Here is a 23,253-nt window from a genome sequence, read left to right on the forward strand (position 1 = left end):
TTCTTTTGAGAAATAGTTCAATATGTCTGGAAGACATAATCTGACATTCACAACACCATGTATGGAAACGAAGCAGACACAAAAAAAAATGTTATTCAGAAATTGTCAGGGTTGTGATACTATTATACTATACTATAATAAAAAAGAAGTGGATAGCTACATGCAGTTGTAACCTTCCAGAGCTATTCATATGTGACATTTAAAGCATATATTTTATTTATTTTACTTATTCTAAGTGCAAATAGCCCTCCTTGTTGCCAGAGGCTACTAACCATTTTCTGATTGAGCCAGTTATAAAACAAATTCTGCTTATAACAAAATAAATTACAATGAAATAAAGTGCCTAACAGGTATTTAATAGCTGGAGTAATGTGTTTAACGTGTAGGGTTAGGAGTAGGTGCACTTGGCTTGCTCAGTTGGGGACACTAAATATTCAATTAAATATTGAGTTTTCAACTAAATAAAGTTTTCAACTAAATTACTGATCTGCCCGCATTGTCACTATTGAACTAAGCTGGAGGACATCACAATTTTCTCCAGAGTGGCTGTACAGCTGAATCAGATTATGTTGCAATATTTTCTTGTTTAATACTGTGAAGCTGCTTTGAAATAATCTGCATTGTAAAAAGCGATGTATAAAAAAGGTGACTGACTAGGTATAGGAGAGATAATGTCAATTACACGTAATGTCCCAATAAAGCAGCATGATTTTAATAAGTATAATCATGTACACTGAATATGTTGTTAATATTGCATACTGCTAATAATATATGCTACTATTTAATAGCATTTCACATAGTGAAAATAACATCTGTAACCATTTTCCAAATTTACTGTTGACATCCCGAACATCATAAATGAATGTAACAAATCCATGTTTGCTCCAAATGACTACTTCTCCATATATACAGCGTTTTGAAAAAACTTTATGCTCAAAAAAAAAAAAAAAAATAGGCATAATAGTCTTAATGGGCCATACCAGGCAAATTTAAAATTGTATCTGAAAGTGACGTGTTCAAATGATGGTAATTATAGTAACCCTTACTCAGAATTTGTCCTCTACCCATCCAAGTGAGTGCACACACATTAGGAGTAGTGAACACACACACACACACACACACACACACACACACACACACACACACACACACACACACACACACACACACACACACACACGCACACACACACACACACACACACACACACACACACACACACACACACACACACACACACACAATGAAAACCATGGACACACACCCTGAGCAGTAGGTAACCATTTTTGCTTTGGCCCAGGGAGCGATTGGGGGTTAGCTCTCTTGCTTAAGGGCACTCAGTCATTTCCTGTCGATATTAAGAATCAAAGCAGAAACCTTCAGATTACCAGTCTGACTTGTCTAACCATTATGCAATGATACTTTGCACACAAAGTTGATGTCCAAACATTGGTGAAGTCCTGAGAAATGGCCTAGAAGGAGTTTATATATATATGTTTTTAGATAATCATAAAATATTCATATTTACTATTGTTCAGTATAATAATAATAATAATAATAATAATAATAATAATAATAATAATAATAATAATAATAATAATAATAATAATAATAATAATAAAAGCCAATAAATAATAAATCATCTATAAATGTACTCCTCGTAGTTTAGAGCAAATTGACATGTGCACACGCACATACAAACACACATACTGGTCTGTCCCCTAACTCGTACTACTAAACCTACCCATTACAGACATTTGGTGCCTATAATGTAGGGAATACCAGGTACACAAACAGGACTGGAGCAAGTGCAATTCTGACTGAAGACCCACTGGGGATGAGAGTGAGTACCACTTGTGTGATTTATTTACACAGTGGTAGTCCACTCGAAAAAGAGCCATTGCTGTGGTTGTATGTTTTTAAGCCAACATTTTTACAGTGGGTAATGAAATTACTGATAGCAGTTGTCGCCATCCTTCAAAACATGGTTTAAAGCATTTCTCTCTAAGGAATCTCTGAGAAGGCTTATGCATTATAATAATAACAAAACACAGAAGCATGAAAGGAAACACATCACATGGATGACTGTGGAATATCCAACAGATCTGTTTTTTTAAATTATTTTTTAAGGAATTTCTCATACAAAAATTAATTTCCCAAAAAAAAAAAAAAAAACTCTAGTAGTGTTACTCTAGTATCAAGCAGAGCTGAAGAACATTTCCACTCTATTCCAACATGCTTCACCCTGAACCCTCCAGGCGAAAGAAAAAGAAAAGAGGGAAGTCAAAGAAGCACAGGAATCTAATGGTACAGCCATAACACAGCAATACTCCTTTAATAACCTCTATAAAAGAGGATCATAAGATTATCTGTGTTGTACTAGACCAAGAAGGATAATAATAGTGAAACATTCACTTTCAGAATAAAAGGATCAGGATGAAGGAGTAAAAGAGATTTTTTTTCCACTAGTGCCTAAAGACTGCTCCTGGCATCTTGGCCCCTGTGAGCTGTGGCTGGGCCGTCCCTCTTTCACAAATCCAGTATGGAAACAATCATGCAGACCATCTTTGCCCTTGAAGTTGTCAGTGGAGCCTCTCTACTTGTAGCTTCATTTTGAGGCATCATTGTGTTTTTATGATTACAAGGCTTTTTTTTCTTTTTTTTTCTTTTTTAAACCTTTGGACTATAGACTTAAAACAAGGGTGTTTCTTCAACCAAGGACAGTGGACTGTGGACAGTCAGTGGACTGTGAAAAAAAAATGTAAATGATTTTGAAAAAAAATCCAACATATTACTTGCTGTATAGATGAGATATGCTTTAAAATTTAAATGCAATGTTTTGTTGAAATATATTTACCTAGGATCTAGCTAATGAGACTTTTCATTCAGTCATAAATACACATGAACTTATTTAATCAAGACTCACTACTACAGAGCACAGGGTCAACCTATCAATATTAGGGATGCACCGGAATTAAAAATTTGGGCTGAAACCAAAAATTGTGAATGCACTTTTTCTGAAAACCAAAACTGAAACTAAAAGTGACTTGTCCTAGTCAAACTAAAAATCTTCATTTGATATGGCTATCCAAAATACACCAATTTCTGGTCTATTTCTTTGACAGCAGACATTTACAGTTCAGTGGCCAGTGAAGGTTTGATTTTAGAGGTAAGGGGGAAATAACACCCAGCACTACCCACCTAATATATCAGTGTCAAGCTCAATCCTTTTCACCATCTCAGAAAGCCCTCTACAAGTCTTTTGTTCAGGCGGCGGTGGCTTGCTATGCTCCACCAAGGGCACTGAAGTGGGAATATCCTCTGATATGGTGCGCACCAATGCAGAGCTGACCAGACAGATGCAAGCCGTTTGGATGTTTCTGTTTGGTGGGATATCATCAGTCCCTCATGTTGGTTTGTCTAGACTCTGGAGCAAGGCATCAGTAAGGCTTTGGTAGTGGATTATAGGCTTCAGGAAGCTTGGTAGATCTTTATCCAAGCAAGAACACAGGACTGAAACTGTAGCCTCACACTGCTGATCAAGCTAAAGGTTGGAGTCAGTTTGCTTTTGAGTGGTGACAATATTTCACACTGAGAAGTTGTAGACCGACACTAAATAGGCTTAGGAGTCAACCCTCTTTGCAGTAATGAAACTCATGGGCTTGAATGTTAAGGACAAAGGGGCTTCAAAGAGCTAAACTCTCGAAATCTTTGGAAAAGTGCTTGTAAAATGCTTTAAGACCTAAAGGACAGCCAAGACTCCACTGAGAAACATGAATAAACCTATTGTTCAGTTGAGTTTGCTGAGGAAAGGATATGGCTTTGTGCTGCTGGGACAATTATGTGTATGTCCAAGATTTTAAAGCATTGTGGAATGGCAGGATTTCATCCTTCCATGCTCGCCATTCCCATTCCATCTTAAGATTCATATAAAAGGGAAACATTCAATTCAACATGCTTTGATTCCCATAACGGGGCATGGCTCTTACTGGAGAAGAGCACATCTGTCTAAGAAAATACAAACAATTAGGAAAGAGGATAAAAAGAGAGAGAGAAGAGAAGGATCTACTACTTCCCCAAGAGAGATAAGGAGTGCAACAGCAGCAAGAGCCTTACTGTTGCTGTGGCCCGATGACCTGCTAATCAGCGGACAATATAAACAGATGTCACAGCGTTAGCCGCATTTCACACTTCCACACATTTAGTTCTCTTCCCTTCATTAATCCGTCTTTCAATCCTGCGGTCTTATCCATACTGTGCATTAGCACGGTGCTAAGCAGGATATGGGACTCTTATCCAGTGTTTGTGTGAGAAAAGAGGATAAGTCTCAGGAATGATGGCTAATGCTAATGCATCGACTAATGCTCACAAAGAGGGCTATTTATCCTGTGCGCTCTTTATGCAAAATGTGTCCTTTATGCACTTATGCAGTGGGTGCAAAGAGTTTGTGTAAATGCAGTATTACCGCCTTGACTCAAAGTGAGGTAGGAGATTTGTAAGACTTTCTCAGAGGTCCTTGCTGTATCCATGTTTTCCTCCTCCTCTGGCACTTGTCGTTTGGAGCTTTGTTCCTGACACCCACTCCCAGGGTGCCCCTCTGTGTGTTGCCGTAGTGACCAGGTGTGCAGAGGCGGCAGGTGGAGGCTCATTTAGGCGCATTAGGCCTTGACATGCGCCAGCAGGAAGAGTAATCGCGCTTTACCTGCCACTATAACTAGTGCATACACAGCACAAAGAGCCTGACTCGCTCTCCATCACATACTCACACACACGCAGACTCACACTTACACTAGCACACACCTGGGACACATTTATGAGCTGATGGATCTCCAAAGGGAAAGAGAAATGCAGGAGGGTTCTGTTGAATGTGAGTGTGTGCATGTGTATTGGGGTCAAGTCTGTGGAACTGAGTGAATGGCACCAGTGTGGGTTTTAAAGAGCTGAGCAGTGATGGGCATAGGGAGGGTTAAGGGGGTCGCACAGTGGACGCGAAGCTCAGCGGCGTCGTGCCGCACAACACCACGTCTCAGGTATCTCACACCGGATGCGCACATTATATATGCGCAAGCTCAATTTTGAATCGACTTCTGACAGAAGAGTTGCACGATGGGTGCATCTTGTAGCACAGGGTGAAACCAGTATGTACATTAACGTTTTGAGGGGAATATAATATACATGTAATATAAAACCTTAAAATGGAGCTCTGTGGCGCGGCAGGATTTAGAACAACTTCCTGAGTCGCTGCGGACAGGCGGCAAATGCCGCCGCCGGTGTGTGTGTACACTCATTGAAAACAATGTGTTCGTATTTGAGAGATGTTCGTATTTGAGAGAAGCTTTGCGTCCGGTGTGCTACCCCCTTTAGTTTAATGGTCCTGGCCTCTCATAATCCCATCTGGGGAGGAGGGTAGGGGAGAGCGGGGCACAACCTAAGGATTTTTGATTGTCTCAGTTTTTGTAAATGGACTTGGGGTTCAGAGTATTTATCTTTCCCCACATTCATTTCACATGTCTAGTACAATTATGTGGCTTTGTTTTATTAAAACATTATACTTTTTTCTTGATTTACTCTGAAAGAATGGAATTGAAATGCGACATGCCCCATTGTAACATGACCAAATGACAGCTTAAAATGTTAGCTGATATAATCAAAAAAAAAAAAAAAAAAAAAAAAAAAAAATTATATATATATATATATATATATATATATATATATATATATATATATATATATATATATATATAATTATCCAAAATAAATTAAGTACATAACCAGCCAGTGTTCAGAACTATCTGCTTACCGTAGCTCGATTTACAGCAATAAGCTTGTAATAATGTTTTAATTCCAGTGGTTCTGGTGGATTTCCGCGGGAAATTCAAGCATATGTTTGTGTCATTACGTCACATCTGTACACATAAAGAAGGTGTCCTGCTTAGAAGGCTATCGCATGTGAGGATGTTGGAGGTGGAGAAAGCCTTTTCTCAAACCACTTGATATAATTAAACTTATCAGTTTAATGGCGGATCCAAAAAGGTTCAAACGACAGTCAACCACTGGAGATTCATCCGTTGTAAAATGCAAAAATCTTCGGACTTTGCAAAAAAAGTCTGAAACTTTCTGAAAAAAAGAGACTGCACCCGGGCGATGAGAAAACAAGGATAATTAAAGGTAAGTCAAGATAATTAAAGGCTACCTGTACTACAGATAGCCCTAATACACATTAAAGGTGTCATGAACTGGCTTTTTTTTTTTTAAATGTATACTGTTGTTTGAGGTCAACTAATGATGTTTGTGTGGTTTTTACATTCAAAAACATCATAAATAATAAGTAATAGGCTATTTTCTATACTGGTTTTGAGGCTCTCTCCAAAACGCTGGGTTCTGATGGGCGTTCAGCACTGGAGACTTTGAAGTAAACGCCCACGGCTAGGATTGGATAAGATTTGCATATTTAATGAGCTTAAGCTCCCCTGTCAGTTCAGTGACATAAGAGAGGAGAGAATGAGGGAGAACCGACAACTAGAATGATTTTCTCGATCGCAGGACTCGGAAACGTCTTTATCAAACAAACACAATGTTTTATTTCTCATCGAAATGCAATTGATTTGACTATTATTTTTATATTACACATAGCCCGCAAGATCGGACGATATTAGCGCAAGAACCGCGCGCACACACATACACGTTCGGCGTGCATGCCCTTCAGATGTCAACAAGAGAGAGAGAGAGAGAGAGAGAGAAGAGAGAGAGAGAGAGAGAGAGAGAGAGAGAGAGAGAGAGAGAGAGAGAGAGAGAGAGAGAGAGAGAGAGAGAGAGAGAGAGAGAGAGAGAGAATAGCAGAACAAGAACGGAATATAATGAGATTCATTGGCCTGCTGGGCTTTGAGAGCCCTGGCCCATACGTGTCTGAGTCCAGCGTGCTGAGGTATGTTCTGTTAGACACGTACACATAAGCAAAACAATCTATAACAATGCAGTACTATTACATTTAAAAACACGTTTTACTCAAATGTGTGTTGCACCATTCCTGTCGGATCCAAATCCAGCACTGACCGGAGATTTGAAATGAATATGTATTCCCCACGTGAGCTGGAACTTCATTAAAAATAAAGTTCAACCACTCATTCCTAATATTAGGATCAGAAGGAAGTTTATGCAGCGACTGTGTTCTTCCACAAACAGGAATAGCACGTGGGCAAGGCTACTAAACTACACATGCTCATTTTTCTGTAGAGGCAATGTTTTGTCGCGCACTGACATCAGTATGAAGCACAGGACTGTTTGCTGAGCCTGGTGTCTATAAAAGCTTTTCTTTGACTAACAAGGAAGTTTTCAGCTCTGAAACTTACAGGATATTCTTATATTACCATGACCTTTTATATATCAAAAGCTCAAGGGAAAGTTGATTTCTCACTTCATCACCTCTTTAAATATAGTCGCGCAATCCTGATAAAATTAACAATTTGAAAAAAGTATAATTTGCAGTTTGACGTGATATGATAAACGATCGTTAGATTAATCATCGCGATGTATTGCAATACTTTTTTTCTCCTTAGTTGGTTAGAACAAAAGTAGATGTTAGCTACATACTTGTTCAGATGACATTCTTACGTCGGTCATACTATCAAACAGTCCTGTGATTGTGAATGACAGTATCTACACCAACAGGGTAACTGACAGCCCTTCTCCTGACAGCTGAACATTTATCTCAAAACATTTGATTCCTCCACGCTGTGCCGACCGGGGCACACCTCATGTAAAGTTGATAATTCCACGAATAACTGCAATTACAGTTTTCTAACAGAGATGGTGACAAAGATGAAAAACTACGGAAAGTTTTAAACCATGCGTGTTACAACTAACCCTGCGTTCCCCTACACCACATCTATAATAAACAATGTGCAATGCCCTTTATTCAATCATAGATGCTTTACAGTCTAGATAATATAGGTTTCAAACGTCACACTGCAGGAAAAAAACTTAACAAAAAACATAGTTTACAGCATTGAATACTCTTAGTCTAAAGCAATAATTCACCTTTTTAAATTGTTATAAATTGTTCTTCCTGGAGAGGGAGACATGAAGAGAGGGCCTCCCACTTTTTTCTAGCATTCATTCCATCATCAACTTTCTCCACTCCACAGTTCATTGCTGCCCTGGTGATCCTCCATGCAGAGAGAATGGACCTTTGGATGACTAAGAGGCTCCTTTGACTGTTTTTTCAACTCCTCTGTTTCAGTTTTTGCCTCCTCCACCTGCCCTCTGACCCCCCACCAACCTTTCACCCTGAACCCTCAGCCCTAGCCTCCCCCTTCTGGCTCCAGCCACCCGGAACACCCCCTTTTCACTTTTGTTCTTTTTTGATTTGCCCTTTCAGCTCTCTCCCCCCACATTTTAACCCCTTTTTCCCTTTGCTTCACTTTTTTTCTTTTTCCCGTCATGTTTCTGCTTCACTCTTTTTCCTTTTCTCCTTCTCCCTTCATGTTTCCACTTCACTCTTTTTCTCTCTTCTTTTTTTATCTCTATAAAGCACTTAAAATAATGTTATGGGTTCAATATAAATTAAACTCATAAAGCACCATGTTGATTATTACAGGACATGAACTCTGTGTTTTAAATGTATTAGTAAGTAGTAAACATTTTAAATTATATATATATATATATATATATATATATATATATATATATATATATATATATATATATATATATATATACTGATTATTTAGAAATAACAACAATAGCAATATTGATTAAACTTGATGTAAACTTATAATAATAAAAATCAAACATTTTCTTAAGATCCCCCCCCCCCTCTCTCTCTCTCTCTCTCGCTGGCAAGCTGACCACATCCAATGCTGCCTCATCTCAGGCACAGACTTAGTAGAGATTTCTTAGAGGGCCTTACTGTATTCTGTCCATTCCTTCCCCTTTATTTGACGCTGCCTTGCTCCATTAAAACACTCTCTTTCTACCTATTTCTTTCAGTTTCTTTGTACACAGAGACTGGCAGAATTGCTGAGGTGGTAAGGCCTGTATTAGTCAACGTGTGAGGGGTCTGACTGGTCAAATTGTAGTTGACCCTTGTGCATTAAGACGGATGGATTAAAACTAGACCAACAAAGCACTCGGCTGCTAATGAAAGGGCCTAAACAAACAGTGGTACAGTTTTTGTGAGAGAGAACAAAGGTAAAGGGCATTTAATTAAGTGCAATGGATTAAACCTACACTGTCAAGCCCAATTCAAAACCAATTTAGCGAAACTAAACAAGCCATCACATTGAATCCTCATCTATAGGTGACGACCAGGCAATGGTGGTCCGCAATATTAACCTCTTAAAAGGCCTTGACTTGCCTCATCTGTCTCTCTCTACCTTTATTTATCTCCTTCACTCTATTCTGTCCATGAGCATGTTCTTGCTCTCTTGCTAAGCGTCTCTCATGATTATTGATTATAAAAATGATGGGGGAGTCCGGTGGACCAGAGAAAAACAAGAGAAAGAGAATATGGAAAAGAACAAGGCAGGGGGGAGTTTGACTGCACTCCGCTCTGTGGCGCTTTGATCACAACGCTGATGAGCGGGACTGGAGTATTGTGCTTACACTTAGCCCCTAATGAGGGAATTAGGGAACAGAGAAGAACGTCCCCCATATTAACTTTCCCTCTGAAAAAAAAATATATATATGAAAAGGCAAGCATGAGCGAATGAGAAAGAAAGGGCAAATAGTCAACTGTCAGGCCCAATCAATCCATTAGCAGCTTTGCTTTTTGCCTCACAAAGGGGAAAAAGTTAGTGTGCTAGCCCTGCACTAAATATTTGTCCTTGATTTTTATGTACAGACAATATCTACAGTCTACAGGGATCTTGATGTTCATGGTAATTGTGACTGTTATGTGCAAAACAAATTACTGAAATAACTTCTGTAGGGACAGATTCACCCCCCAAAAAAGGAAGGAAGAAGGCAGAAGATTTTTCTTATTGCAAAGAAAGTAACAGCCAATGCATTCGACAAAACATTTTTGTATTTCACTTTTTTGGGTGGACTATCCCTTTAGAATTTAAGGAGAAGCCCTAAAATATTAGAGGATAAACGGCCAAAAAATGTAGATTAGTTGGATTGAACCAAAAAATATCCAAACTGCATATTGAGAGGGTGTTTGAACCGAATATTCCCCCCAAAAAACATGAAAAAGTAGTAACTCACTATAGTGAGGGTCCAAGTATCCATTACGAGGGTCCATAGCGAACAGTGTTCCCCGATAGGGCAGGGTATGGTCTGCCAGGTGGTGTAGAGAGCTGTGAAGTTCTTTCTTCACCAATGGGGAGCGTTCTTCTGTAGAGGTGGATGGCTCCTCATTCAGTTTTCCTGATGTGCCCAGAACCGCGGTCTGCCCACTGATAGCATTACGCCTCTCACGATGATACGGGGAACCTGAACTGTCATCTTCTAAATGAGAGAGAAATAAAAAAGAATGAATAATAATAATTATTAATTACAATATTAATTATTACTAAATATAATTTTTAAAGAACATGAATGAGTACAAAGAAATGAATACAAGAGCACCATGGCTAAATGTGCTAGCTAACCACTAAAACGTACAAAAAATGTATTAATTAATAATAGTAGTTAAAGCAGTAAATAATTTATTATATATATAACATAATAATAAATAATTTAAATAATGAAATAATGTTATTCAGCAATTTAACCTGCTTAAATATGTTAGGCCTAGACATAACTTATAATTATAAATAATTATAAAACATGATATTTAAGGATTTGATTAATTTCCACAAATCCAACTAAAAGGAAATCACTTTTAAAATTCCCTCAAGTTTCCAGAAAATGTGATGGTGCTTAAATATGTGTTAATTTGGGGTTAATTAAAAATGTGTTAATTAAATATTGTTAGTTCTCCTGATTATTTATACCCTGTGTATAAATATTATCGTTGATGTTCACTTGTGTGTGTTGTGTGTAGTTTGGATATCTCCTTATTCTGTTGTCATTGTTTTAGAATTTCCTTCGTCTTCGTGCTGTTTACACAAGCTACCAATGACAGAAGAATGGATGTCTTTGCAGCGTTTTCTCCCTCGTCTATTATTATCAAATATTTTCCCTTCCATGGATCTACCAGCTGTCCAACTTCACTGCCTGGAGCAGGGAGTCTGCTGGAAGACCACACTTGGGACTTTTTCCATCTGTAGTGCCAAACACACTACCCTGACCGCTTGCTCTTCTGTGCATTCTACTACACAAGCCTGAGCAAGTGCATTCTAACGTGCGGTCCCAGGTAAGATTTTGTGGAAAGGGTGCAATTCACCATTCACCATTGGCTCAGGAGAGTACAATGCTAGCCACACTCCTCATCCAGAGAAAAACCATCTGCGACAACCAGCATAACAGAGATATGAGAGCCCACTGCAGATGTGGACTTCAGATTGCTGTGACTGATGAGACAGAGCCTGAAAAGGACAGAAGAAGTCGTCGCCCTGGCGCTTGAACCACAAGGTGTTTCTTAAAACTCAACAGGCTCCCTCATCCTAGGCTCCCTTTGGTCAGATGTCATCCTGCCTGCACCTTTGGTTCCATCTGGCTCCGCCTTCCTTTCCCTGGCTTCATTCTTATCCTCAGTCTTCAGGTTCCCATGTTCCACCTCAGATGTTCTCCAGTACCAGTGACCTGTTAATCATCTTGTTAATTATTCTTATTATTTATAAGAATAAATAAGATTTATTGTGTTCTCCTTCATTCTCTGTCTGTTCTCATTGATCTTTGTGTAGTTTGGATATCTCCCTATTCTTCTGAATGTTGTAATTTAAAAGACTGTTATTTTTGAACCTCATTCATCTTTGTGCTGTTTACACATTCTACCTGTGACAATATCAGTTTACATCTTGATTTTATGTGTTTAAGCTTATTTTAAACTCACATTTTATTTTAATAAGACATTTGTCTTATTTTAAGTCCTCTTGCAGGTTCTTTGTAAGTTTGTGGTTGAGAACCATTGGCCTAAATACATATGGATCTGTGCAAACAATATATCAGCACGTTATATACACAAATTCTTTATACACACTCTCTATACACTGCATGCAGGATTATTAGGCATGTTGATTTTCTGATCATATTTTTTCCCCAGGCACATTTTACCAATTCCAAACCACATGAATCTAAAAAACTACTATTCATTTTGTTTTAAATCATTTATAAGTGAAATTTAATTGTTCATGAAGGCTGGAAATGAAAAACAACTTATATTCAGGTGTGCAAAATTGAGGCACATTTTATTTTACAGATAAAATTAGCTAACGCTTTGATTCTTATGGGGGTCTTTTTTTTTTTTTTAGGATTCTTTACCTAACTTAAGTTTCTGAGATCCTGACACCTTGCACTTCTGGAGACTCAAGGTAGGTTGCTGTTCTGGAAAATGGTAGCGCTGGAGACTAAAGGGTTCCTGATGGTTTCACACTTAAAATCTTCACCTTAATTCTTTTGCAGTTAACATATGTATTTTCTTCGCCACCTGTTTGTTTCTGACTCTGCTGACCCAATAGGCATTTCACTGTCCAATAGTCATGCCTTAACTGCAATGTTTAGTATTGTATTAGTATTGTATCCTTCTCATGGGCAGATAATATATATATATATATATATATATATATATATATATATATATATATATATATATATATATATATATATATATATATATATATATATATATATATATATATATATATATATATATATATATAATTATTATTATTATTATTATTATTTTTTTTTTTTTACTTTTCAGTCTAAGTTAAATCTTTTTTTTTTTTTTTTGGGCTAATTTCATCTGAAAAGAAAACATGCTCAATAATTCTGCACACTTGAATATAAGGTGTTTTTCATTTCCAGCCTTCATGAACAATTATATATCACTTGAATACAAAATGAATGGTACATTAATGTGCCTGGAAAAAAAATGGATCAGAAAATCAACATGCCTAATAATTCTGCACGCAGTGTATTAATATATCAGGCCCTGAGTAGCTTTTTGTTTAAACAAACTATGTAAAAGTGTAGGCATATGCTTGTTGTCTGTTTTGCTAATATTTGCCATAGTCATGTCAAAACCATCCTTATAGCTAGTACTGCAATAGGAAAAATGATTAACCACACAAACCAACATATACACAAATGTAAATACACAGACATTTATAGGTAGACATATGTGGAACATGTCTGGTCACGCTAAGTCTTTGGGTAGTGCAGGGAGGCATTGTTAGTGCTAACGTTTGCTTTAGGGAGCTCTTTATAGGTTTTATGTGCAAAGCCTCCTGGGCTTGGCCTCTTCCAGGCAAATGTGCAGGTTCACAGCTTCATACAAGAGCGATGGAGTGTCTCTATGTCTGTGCTTTGCCACAGTCTGTGAAATAAAACAGGCCAACATTCAACATCACAGCAGCAGCCAGGCAAGTATTTCCCACAAGCTCTCTCTCTCTCTCTCTCTCTCTCTCTCTCTCTCTCTCTCTCTCTCTCTCTCTCTCTCTCTCTCTCTCTCTCTCTTTTTTTTTTTCAAAGACACAGAATCCCATGGAGAGGGCAGCTGAGTCTTTTCCCTGCATTCCAAACTGCCCATTAAATGGCCTCATGGGTAGTATCAACGCCCACAAGGTATCCGCCTTCTCTCTCTCTTTCTTTTTCCCTCTCTTTCCATATACCAGTCTTTTAACACTGTTCCTGCCTCTCTCCTACACACACACTAAAAGAGGTGTACTTTTCGTATTTCTCTGTCTGCAAGTAATCTGTTCTGGCGGGGAGAGTTGGACTTGTACCCCACAGGGACAGTCTCCAGTGGTCTAAAATGGGGCAGAGAGAAACAAATTTACAGGGCTTTGCAGGGTTTAGTGTTTGATCTTTCTTGAAGACGCATGACCCATTTCCTGACCCCATCTGGGTCATGACCTTTCAGCCTACACTAAGTAGTGGAGCAACTCATAATTCAGAGCTCTGAAAAGTCCTCTAAACCTCCATACCCTTTCACTGCTGTATAACAGCACTGCTTTTTAACCTTAAGGAGTTCAGTTAATAACTCCAGCTGTATGTAATTTAAAGGCACTGTGACAATTCTTTCATTATTCACTCTTGCTCATGTCGTTCAAAACTCGTATGACTTTCTTTATGCAGTGGAACATTAAAGTGAATTCCTAATGTCCAGTGTATGGATTTTAGTGCCATAGTGGTGAGGTTGTGAATTGCAATCAACCAGTGCTACATTAGCCAACACAGGACAAAAATGTCATCGTCAGAGAGGGCAGAGTGACTAGCGCTCTGTAAAGAAGTTTCTCCGTTTAGGGCTACTGTAGATACATGATGCAAGGGTACCCGCGGTGTATGTAGATAGAAATGGCTCACTCTAATTATGTGAATATAGTATAACGACTTTTAACTACAACTAAAGTGAAGCCACAAGTGTCGTCATGCTTTATTTCAAATCTGAGTCTGTTATGTCCAAAACTATGAATTTTATGAGACATTTTCTAAGACCATATTTGGATTTTTTTATAGATGATTTTTTCAAGTTTGTTGGCCTGCATAAACTTTTTGCAGTCTTTTTTTCTAATGTCTGGCAAGGAGAACAGCTCGATTAATGATACAATGTGCTCATGTGACGACTGTTTCACACTTTTGAATGTATGAGACGTAATCCTCATTATTCTTTTGTTATGAATCTTTAGTTTTTTTAGAAAGCCATTATTCAAACCATTATAACATGTATGCCTGCCTAAGTGACCCATTGACAGTGAAGTATTTCATTTAGTACTCCACATTATCTAAAGTCTTTCTAAAAAAATAAAATAAATAAAAAAATAAACTAAAAGCACATTATGTGAATTATTGTAACCAAATAGACAAAGCTCCTGGTCCAACTGGTGCATTAGAGCTTCAGTTTGCATCAAGCTACATAACACAATTTAAAATATATTAAAATTACACCTTCACTCTATATGCCACTTTTGACTACCATCAAGTGTTTGTATTAGTTTCCTGTCACAATATAATGGGGATTTCATTCATACGGTGATGTTAAAACATGTTATATTTATGATTTTATGGAGCGAATCGCTACACCTGTACACCTGTACATAAGAAATTAATATCACTGCAACCCAGTTTTATCATAAACAGTGTTCAAATATTGAAGCTGGAGTCTTTATTCTATCTAATGATACTGAGTTTGTCCAGATAAAGTAAGAGTGGGATTAAAGGGAGAGGTGACACCCTCTCCCTTTAATGCAGGTCCCCTTTGAAAGAATTGGGAGTGGCTCTCTGCAGCATCTCTGCAAAGAGTGTAGCAGAAGCACTGTTTTGTTTAATCTCTCGAGTGGAGATCCCAAAAGAGATCCTCATTGATCAAGGCATGGCGTTTATGTGACATACTTTACGAGAACTTTACAAATTTTTGGGCTTTAAATTGATTTGCAACAGCGACTATCGCCCACAAACAAACGGCCTGGTGAAAAAAATTTAATTGCACTTTGAAAACAATATTCATAAGTTTGATCATGAAGACGCCAATAATTTGGATAAATGGTTGGAACCCCTCTTGTTCGCTGTCCGTGAGGTCCCACAAGCCTCAACAGGATTTTGCCATTTGAGCTTCTTTATGGACCTCAACCCAGAAGGATTTTGGACATCCTGAGATAAACTTGGGAGGATGGAATGTCCGACAGTTGAAACAAAATTCAGTATGTGATGGACCTGAAAATAAAACTCCACTTGTTGTGGTGGCTATCCTTGGAGAATTTGGGTCCAGGCCGTGTGACCAGGGCATCCTTGAATGTCTGCTGAGACCGTGCGAATCGGTGTCTCCTCTGAATTTACGTCATCACGCCATGTCATCTTCAATAAACCCGTCTCCAGCGCGACGACTCCGATCTTTCAAATATTCATATTCTTGTGTAATTGACGTGCAATATTGTCCTGTTTAACACTGTGATTCTGCTTTGAAACAATCGCCATTGTAAAAGCGCTATATAAATAAATTTGACTGATTGACTGAAATGTATCATCTCAATCTCCTCCAAAAAAATGGAGTGAGGTGGAACCGGTGATGCTGGTGAAGGCAGTGAGTGGAAAGGAGAATCTCAGACCAGAAGTAAGTACTAAATATCAATCTCTCACTTTGGCCCCTGCAGAAGACCATCTCTCGCCATCCCAACTTACCGATGTAGCCAGGTTGCAAGAAAAAATTGCATGTGTTTTGGCCACTACCACTCGAACCAATCTCATGCAGCACCATATTGAGACAGAGCCGGGGGTGGTGGTGCGCACCTGGCCATACCATTCACCTGGACACTATAAAGGTGGTTCAGACAGAATTAGAGGTGATGCTGGATATGGGCGTAATAGAATAATCCAACAGCGATTGGGCGAGCCCAATAGTTTTAGTGCCTAAAAGGGATAGCGTGGTCCAATTCTGCGTGGATTATCACAAAGTAAATGCATTTACAAAGTTTGACGAATATACAATGCCTAGCGTGGGATGATGAATTGCTTGATCAGCTCGGCACCACTATATTTTATTTGACACCAGACACAGAACTAATAAAAGAGTACTGGCAGATCCCCTTATCACCAGTATACAGAGAAAAGACATCTTTCACAATGCCATTTGGATTATAGCAATTTGTAACACTTCCTTTCAGGTTGTTCGAGGCTCCCAATATCATCCAACTGCGGCCCCACATGGGCGTTATCGTGCTGGTGGGGGTTACCATTTTCGCAGACTGGAATGCCCCCTTCTTCTTGTTCGCCTCTTCTGCTAAACTGCTAGCTGTCTACATCCGAAATAATATGTTCAACATTCGCTAGTATAATATGTGCACATCCCAGCTGATTCGCTGTTTTTCTCAAACAGAAGCTTCAAAATAAGATCTAGCATCTTGCAACATGACATCATGATTTTGCGTAAACATACACGCCACTTTCTAAAGCCAAGTGCTATGTTATCTGTGTGCATTTTGAGCTATCTCCGTATATGTCTACGCTGTGTGATTCCACGTGAATCTACACCTAAGCGATCCATTATCCCCGCATGTGATTTGCCGTATGTCTACGCCGATTCGCGTATGTCTACGTAGAAACAAACCATTATGTGTGTCCCCCCACAATGGAAATGGATTTATAAACGTACTAAATTATATTTTTTTGAAAATGGAAAAACGCAGAATGTTTGTTGTGATGGGTAGGTTTAGAGATCAGGGTTGGGTGTATGAGCCAAATGAAATGATGAGCCAGACATGGCCAAATGAAATGTTTAGAATCGGTTGCAGGGCATTTCCGCTGAACTGGTTTGGGGGGAAAAATCATGCATATTACATCATACCCATGTGCCTTGATAAACTTATCGCGATTGGTCAATGAGATGCTTCCAGGAACGCCCAATAGGCATTCTTGTTTCATGAAGGGAACGCCCAAGCCGCAGCTGGACCCTTCTCGGGGCTCTGGCCACCTTCCAGCATCTCATGGACAGAATTCTTTGGAATTTGGATGATATCATCATCTATAGCCATCACTGGCAGAAGTATATGGAGCATTTACATGCTGTTCTTAAAGCTCTGGGGGTTGGGAGCTAACAGCTAACCCAAAGAAGTGTGCATTTGGGCATGTGCAAGTCAGGTATCTAAGTTTCCACTTGGGTCACAGACAGGTGTTTCCGCAAATTAATACGACCCATCCATTGCAATTTGTCTGAGGCCCAAGACCAAAAAGGAGGTGAGACAGTTCCTGAGACTGGTGAGATATTATTGAAGGTTTTTGCTTAAGTATTCGCACCTCACCAGCCCTCTGACTGATCTCACTAAAAAGGAAGCACCAGATACTGTCCAGTGGACGGAGGATTGCCAGCAGGCCTTTTCCCAAGTTAAAGCTGCCCTGTGTTGTAGCCTCTTATTGCATTCTAATGACTTTTTTCTCCTCTTGTTATAGACGGATGCGTCAAACAGGGGGCTGGGTGCGCGGTCCTGCCCAAGGAGATAGAGGGGGAGGAGTGGCCGGTGCTGTACAATAGTTGCAAGCTCTCAAAGAGAGAGACTAAGTACAGCACCATTGAGAAGGAATGTCACCCTCACCCTCCGATATTATCTGCTGGGATGGAAATTCACCCTCTGTTCGGGCCACGTGCCTCTGCAGTGGCTCAATATCATGAAAGATACCAACGCATAGATCACCTGTTGGCATCTGGCATTACAAGTTTCAGGTGGTCCACAGGCCGGGCGCAGATGGCTGTAGCCGATTTCCTCTGCAGAGGGGGTGGGGGTGTTGCAGGCCGGATGGGGCCCTGGCCTGGGTCGGGTGATGGGGGTATGTGGCAGGAGGGGCGTGGTTTAGCAAGGTCTGCAGCAGGAGAGAGAGAGCTAGGAGAAGACTGGGGAGAAAGTGGGTCAAGTACAATTGACAAACACCTTTGTCTTGTTTCAGGAATTGGCATGGAGAGACTGGTTCAAATGCCACCAGGAAATGAGCAGCAGGAGAAATCAGACTGAGGACTCATGGTGTATGAATGCTCTGGAAAGCTACCAGCAATATTGTGCATTGTGTTATATCGGGACTGAGTAGTTTGTAGCGCAGAGTGAGCGTATTTTGTTTGGAGTTAATAAAAACCATGAGTCTCAGTCAGCCGACCCTGTTCCTTCCTTACAGTGAACATTGTTAAAATTACCTGTATATAATTATATCGTACTGTGAATTTTGTTGCTCTAACTTATTTTACTCAAGGAAAATTAAACATTAATTTTTGGTGATTTTGCTTGAAAGCCCCAAATTTGTATAATTGTGGCGAAATAAAATGACCAGCACATTATGTAAAATGTATACAAGTTTGGATGACAAGAAAAAAAAAATATTAAGGGGAACTATTCCTCACATGTGTAGCGAAGCCAGACAAGCCCAACAGATGTTGATATTTGCAGCTCTAATATTCCCGTATGAAAGCACATAAAAAAACTGAACAACTTTTTAACAAAATTCAAGACCATACAAGACTCTGTAGTTTTCTAAGTAAAAAGAGTGCTGGCTTTGGGAAAGCCTGCAAGAGCCGCTCTGACAGAATGAATGGTATCAGCGGGTTCTGGTGGAATGGAGTACTTGTGTTTTGGCATGTGAGAGCGGTTGTGACTCAGGTCATTAAGCTCAAACTGTAAGCCTCCTCCAGTTTGGCAGAGTTTAGCAGTTTTCTGTTGCTGATGAGTGTTCTAATGCTGGGCTGTTTTAAAATCTTTCTGTTCTAGAAACTCTGGTGTGGAGGCACAGAGCTGCCGCCAAATGTCCCATAGCGCTGGAGCTAAGGTTAGGGCTTTGACCAAGTGTGCTGTGTTGCAGCTAGGAAAAACCAATTAAAACTGTGTGGATTAAAGATTGTATTTCACATATCACTATGGAATACACTTCACAAACAGTCATGATAGAGAGCATTCAAGGTTCCTCGATCCATGAAAAATGACAGCATCAGTTACGTTATAAGTCTTTAATCCTATACTGCATAGCCAGTGATCTTATTGAGGGAATAATAGCACTTATAACGTTAAAGCAGGATTAATAGGCCTGCTCCCATAAAACCACAATATTAACATAAAGGGATTTAAGTATCATCCCGGTACCATCCACAGACACACACACACACACACACACACACACACACACACACACACACACACACACACACACACACACACACACACACACACACACACACACACACACACACACACACACACACACGTTGTGTTTCCATGTTTTATGGGGACTTTCCATGCGTAATGGATTTTATACTGTACAAACCGTATTTTCTATCCCCTTACACTGCCCCTGCCACTAAACCTACCCATCACAGGAAACATTCTGCATTTTTACTTTCTTAAAAAAAGACCTTCTGTGTGATTTATAAGATGTTTTCTTAATGAGGACCAAAAAATGTCCCCACAAGGACAAAGATTTCGGATATTGCCATCTTTGTGGGGACATTTTGATTACAAGCCCCCCAAACACACTCTCACACACACACACACACACACACACACACACACACACACACACACACACACACACACACACACACACACACACACACACACACACACACACACACACACACACACACAAGGGTTTGAAAGTGAATGCTTACTGACATATGGATGTATGGAATTAAGGAAACGAACAGTTAACAACCTATATATATATATATATATATATATATATATATATATATATATATATATATATATATATATATATATATAAAATAGTAATTGTATTTAGGTTGTTCGTTATATATATATATATATATATATATACACTCACCTAAAAGATTAAAATTAAAAAGGTGTTCCTTTATGTGACTTTTTATATATATATACACACACACATTTTGAGATTTTGGGGAACAACCTCCTTCCCTCAGTTAGAGCATTGAAGATGGGTCGAGGCTGGGTCTTCCAACATGACAATGACCTGAAGTACACAGCCCGGATAACCCAGGAGTGGCTCTGTAAGAAGCATATCAAGGTTCTGACATGGCCTAGCCAGTATCCAGACTTTAACACAATAGAGAATATTTGGAAGGAGCTCAAACTCTGTGTTACTCAGCGACAGGCCAGAAACCTGACTGATCTAGAGTGGAGATCTATAGATCTGTGATGAGGAGTGAGCCAAAATCCCTCATGCAGTGTGTGCAAACCTGGTGAAAAACTACAGGAAACATTTGACCCCTGTAATTGCACACAAATGCTACTGTACTAAATATTAACATTGATTTTTGCAGGTGTTCAAATACTTATTTGCATATGTAGCATACAAATACATAGTTAATATATATATATATATATATATATATATATATATATATATATATATATATATATATATATATATATATATATATGTGGCGGAGGGGTGCGTGGTTCTGCGAGGTCTGCAGCAGGAGAGAGAGAGCAGAGCAGAGCGGTGAGTAAAGCCTAGTTGAGACTGCACGATTTTCAAATTCGTCGCGTCTCTGCTCTATTCACACTGCATGACTATCTGGGGTATCATTCAGTCACTGCTGTGTTCACACTGCACGATGGTTTGATGACAGAGGAGTTCACACTGCATGACTGAACAAGAGGAAGAATCGCAGACGTGCGATGTGCTCTGTCTTCTTCCTTCCTTACCATATACGAACCTTATCACACTGGTGCCGAAACAGTGGGCAGACCGAGGCTTCGTGAAGCACTGAAACAGTTGAAGCAAATGTGCTGAAGTTTCGAAACAACCCCCGACACTCGTCTCCATGATGCCATCTAGTGGTCACTTGCGTGTATTGATCTGAAATAACCTTGACAGTGACCTACTGTATGTAAAAAATAAAATAAAATAAATAAATAAAGGTTTTTAACATCTGTCTGACCACTACTTGGTTTTGTAACCTGTAGCCTCCTCATTGTAAATAACTTTATTTTTTTTGTCATGAAAAATTAATATTAATAAAAGAAATAAAGCCACAATGTGCTATTTGTTACATAACATTTTTTATTCAAAAATAATAATTGCTCTGCTGTTGAAGAACTTAGGCCTCGTCCACACGAAGCCAGCGCTTTCCTAATCCGATCATTTTTTTTCCTCGTTTCAAGAAATATCTGCGTCCACACGGGATTAAGAAAAGGGACTAAAAACAATGTAGTTTGCATGCCAGGCCAGTGTGTGGCGGTGTAATTCTGCCACAGAAATACACTAAACACAGAGTAGAAGAGTTGTGGCTAGCAGGGAAATAGCAGTGGTCAGAGGTGAGTAAAAATCTCACAATTAAATAACAATAAATACATTTGCTACTTAACAGATGAGTTTTATTAATGCCTACACCTACCCCAACCCAAAACATACCCTTACAATAATGCAGATACGGTAATAAAATGACGCAATATTGATGTGCGCATGCCCAGTGCCCGTAGTTGTATCCCTTAAACTCTTCACCGTGCTGGACGTAGTGTGATGACATCACCGTTTCATAAAATATACGGATTCGCTGTACACACGAAGACGGAAGATGACCGTTTTCAGATTTATCCGCTTTGGGACCCAGTTTCGAAAAATATCGGATTCATGCTTCAAAACGGCGGATCCATGTGGACGAAACGCTGATACGGAACAAAATTTATACGTATACAGTGAAACGCGTCTCCGTGTGGACGGGGCCTTAGTCAACTTTTTTTTTTTTTTACATATAATTTCTCCAGCCTTTGAAAAAATCCTCTCACAAGGTATATTTGTTGCTGGCATGCACACATAATATAATTTTTTTTAGCAAGTACATACAAATGAGGGAAAATTATTGAAAATTACGTTAGTGAATCATGCATTTCGGGCTAATACAATACATAAAACACCCATCTCACTTTATGTGGTGTTTCCAATTGGAAATGCTCCCACACCATAGATGTATGACATCTCTTATGTGGAGCCTCCATATCTATCTGTATATCACACTATGAATATATATCTTCTATATCTATATAATTCTATATCTCTGTCTTATGCTGTGTTATCTGTCACTATCTAACGCATGTTATTATATCACAAAATCTCTGCCCTCTCACAAAAACCCAGGGGGTGAAGATTCATTAACTTCACTTTTAAACTGTGGGGACTTAGGTTCATACAGATATGTGACTGGGTGGTTTGTTCCCTCCTCTTTTAATCAAAGCAGTTTCGACAGGCACACCTGATGAAACACTTCAGCGCTTCATTTAGCGGTAGTCACATGACATGGGTGTTTCGAATCACAGTTCGGAGCAGTGATTCGAAGCATCTGCTCTTCGGGATATCGACACAGCGTTGAAACGTCAGATTCAAGTCAGTCATTCCTAGCCAAAACCCGGGAAGGGAGAAGATCGCCACTGCCATGCAAACTCCGCCAAAGCCCAAGCCAGGCCCATTCTTTTACAGCCTTTGTGGATTCAGGGACTGCAGTGAATTTCATACATCAGCATAATTCAGGAAATTAACACTGGTGTTATGTTCACATTCAATACGGATCACTGTAGTGGACAATAAACCCATTGGATTAAGTTCCACATTGGACTATTTCCTACTGAAGAACTGTATGTAATTTCCTCACCTCTTAATCACATCAGACTAGGACAAAGAGCTGCATGATTAATTGTTAAGAGATAGCAATCTTGATTCGAACACCCATGCGATCTCATTCCCAAATGACAATGA

General features: G+C 39.2%; 1 protein-coding gene across 1 annotated transcript in view; it reads right to left on the reverse strand.

The window, feature by feature from the left end:
- Positions 1-23,253, reverse strand: part of gli3 (GLI family zinc finger 3) — a 258,364-nt gene that overhangs the window by 103,600 nt on the left and 131,511 nt on the right. The window contains 1 exon segment of the mRNA XM_067434871.1: positions 10,207-10,449. Within this exon segment, the coding sequence (XP_067290972.1) occupies positions 10,207-10,449 (243 nt within the window).

Source organism: Pseudorasbora parva, chromosome 24, assembly GCF_024679245.1.
Source record: "Pseudorasbora parva isolate DD20220531a chromosome 24, ASM2467924v1, whole genome shotgun sequence".
NCBI lineage: Eukaryota > Metazoa > Chordata > Actinopteri > Cypriniformes > Gobionidae > Pseudorasbora > Pseudorasbora parva.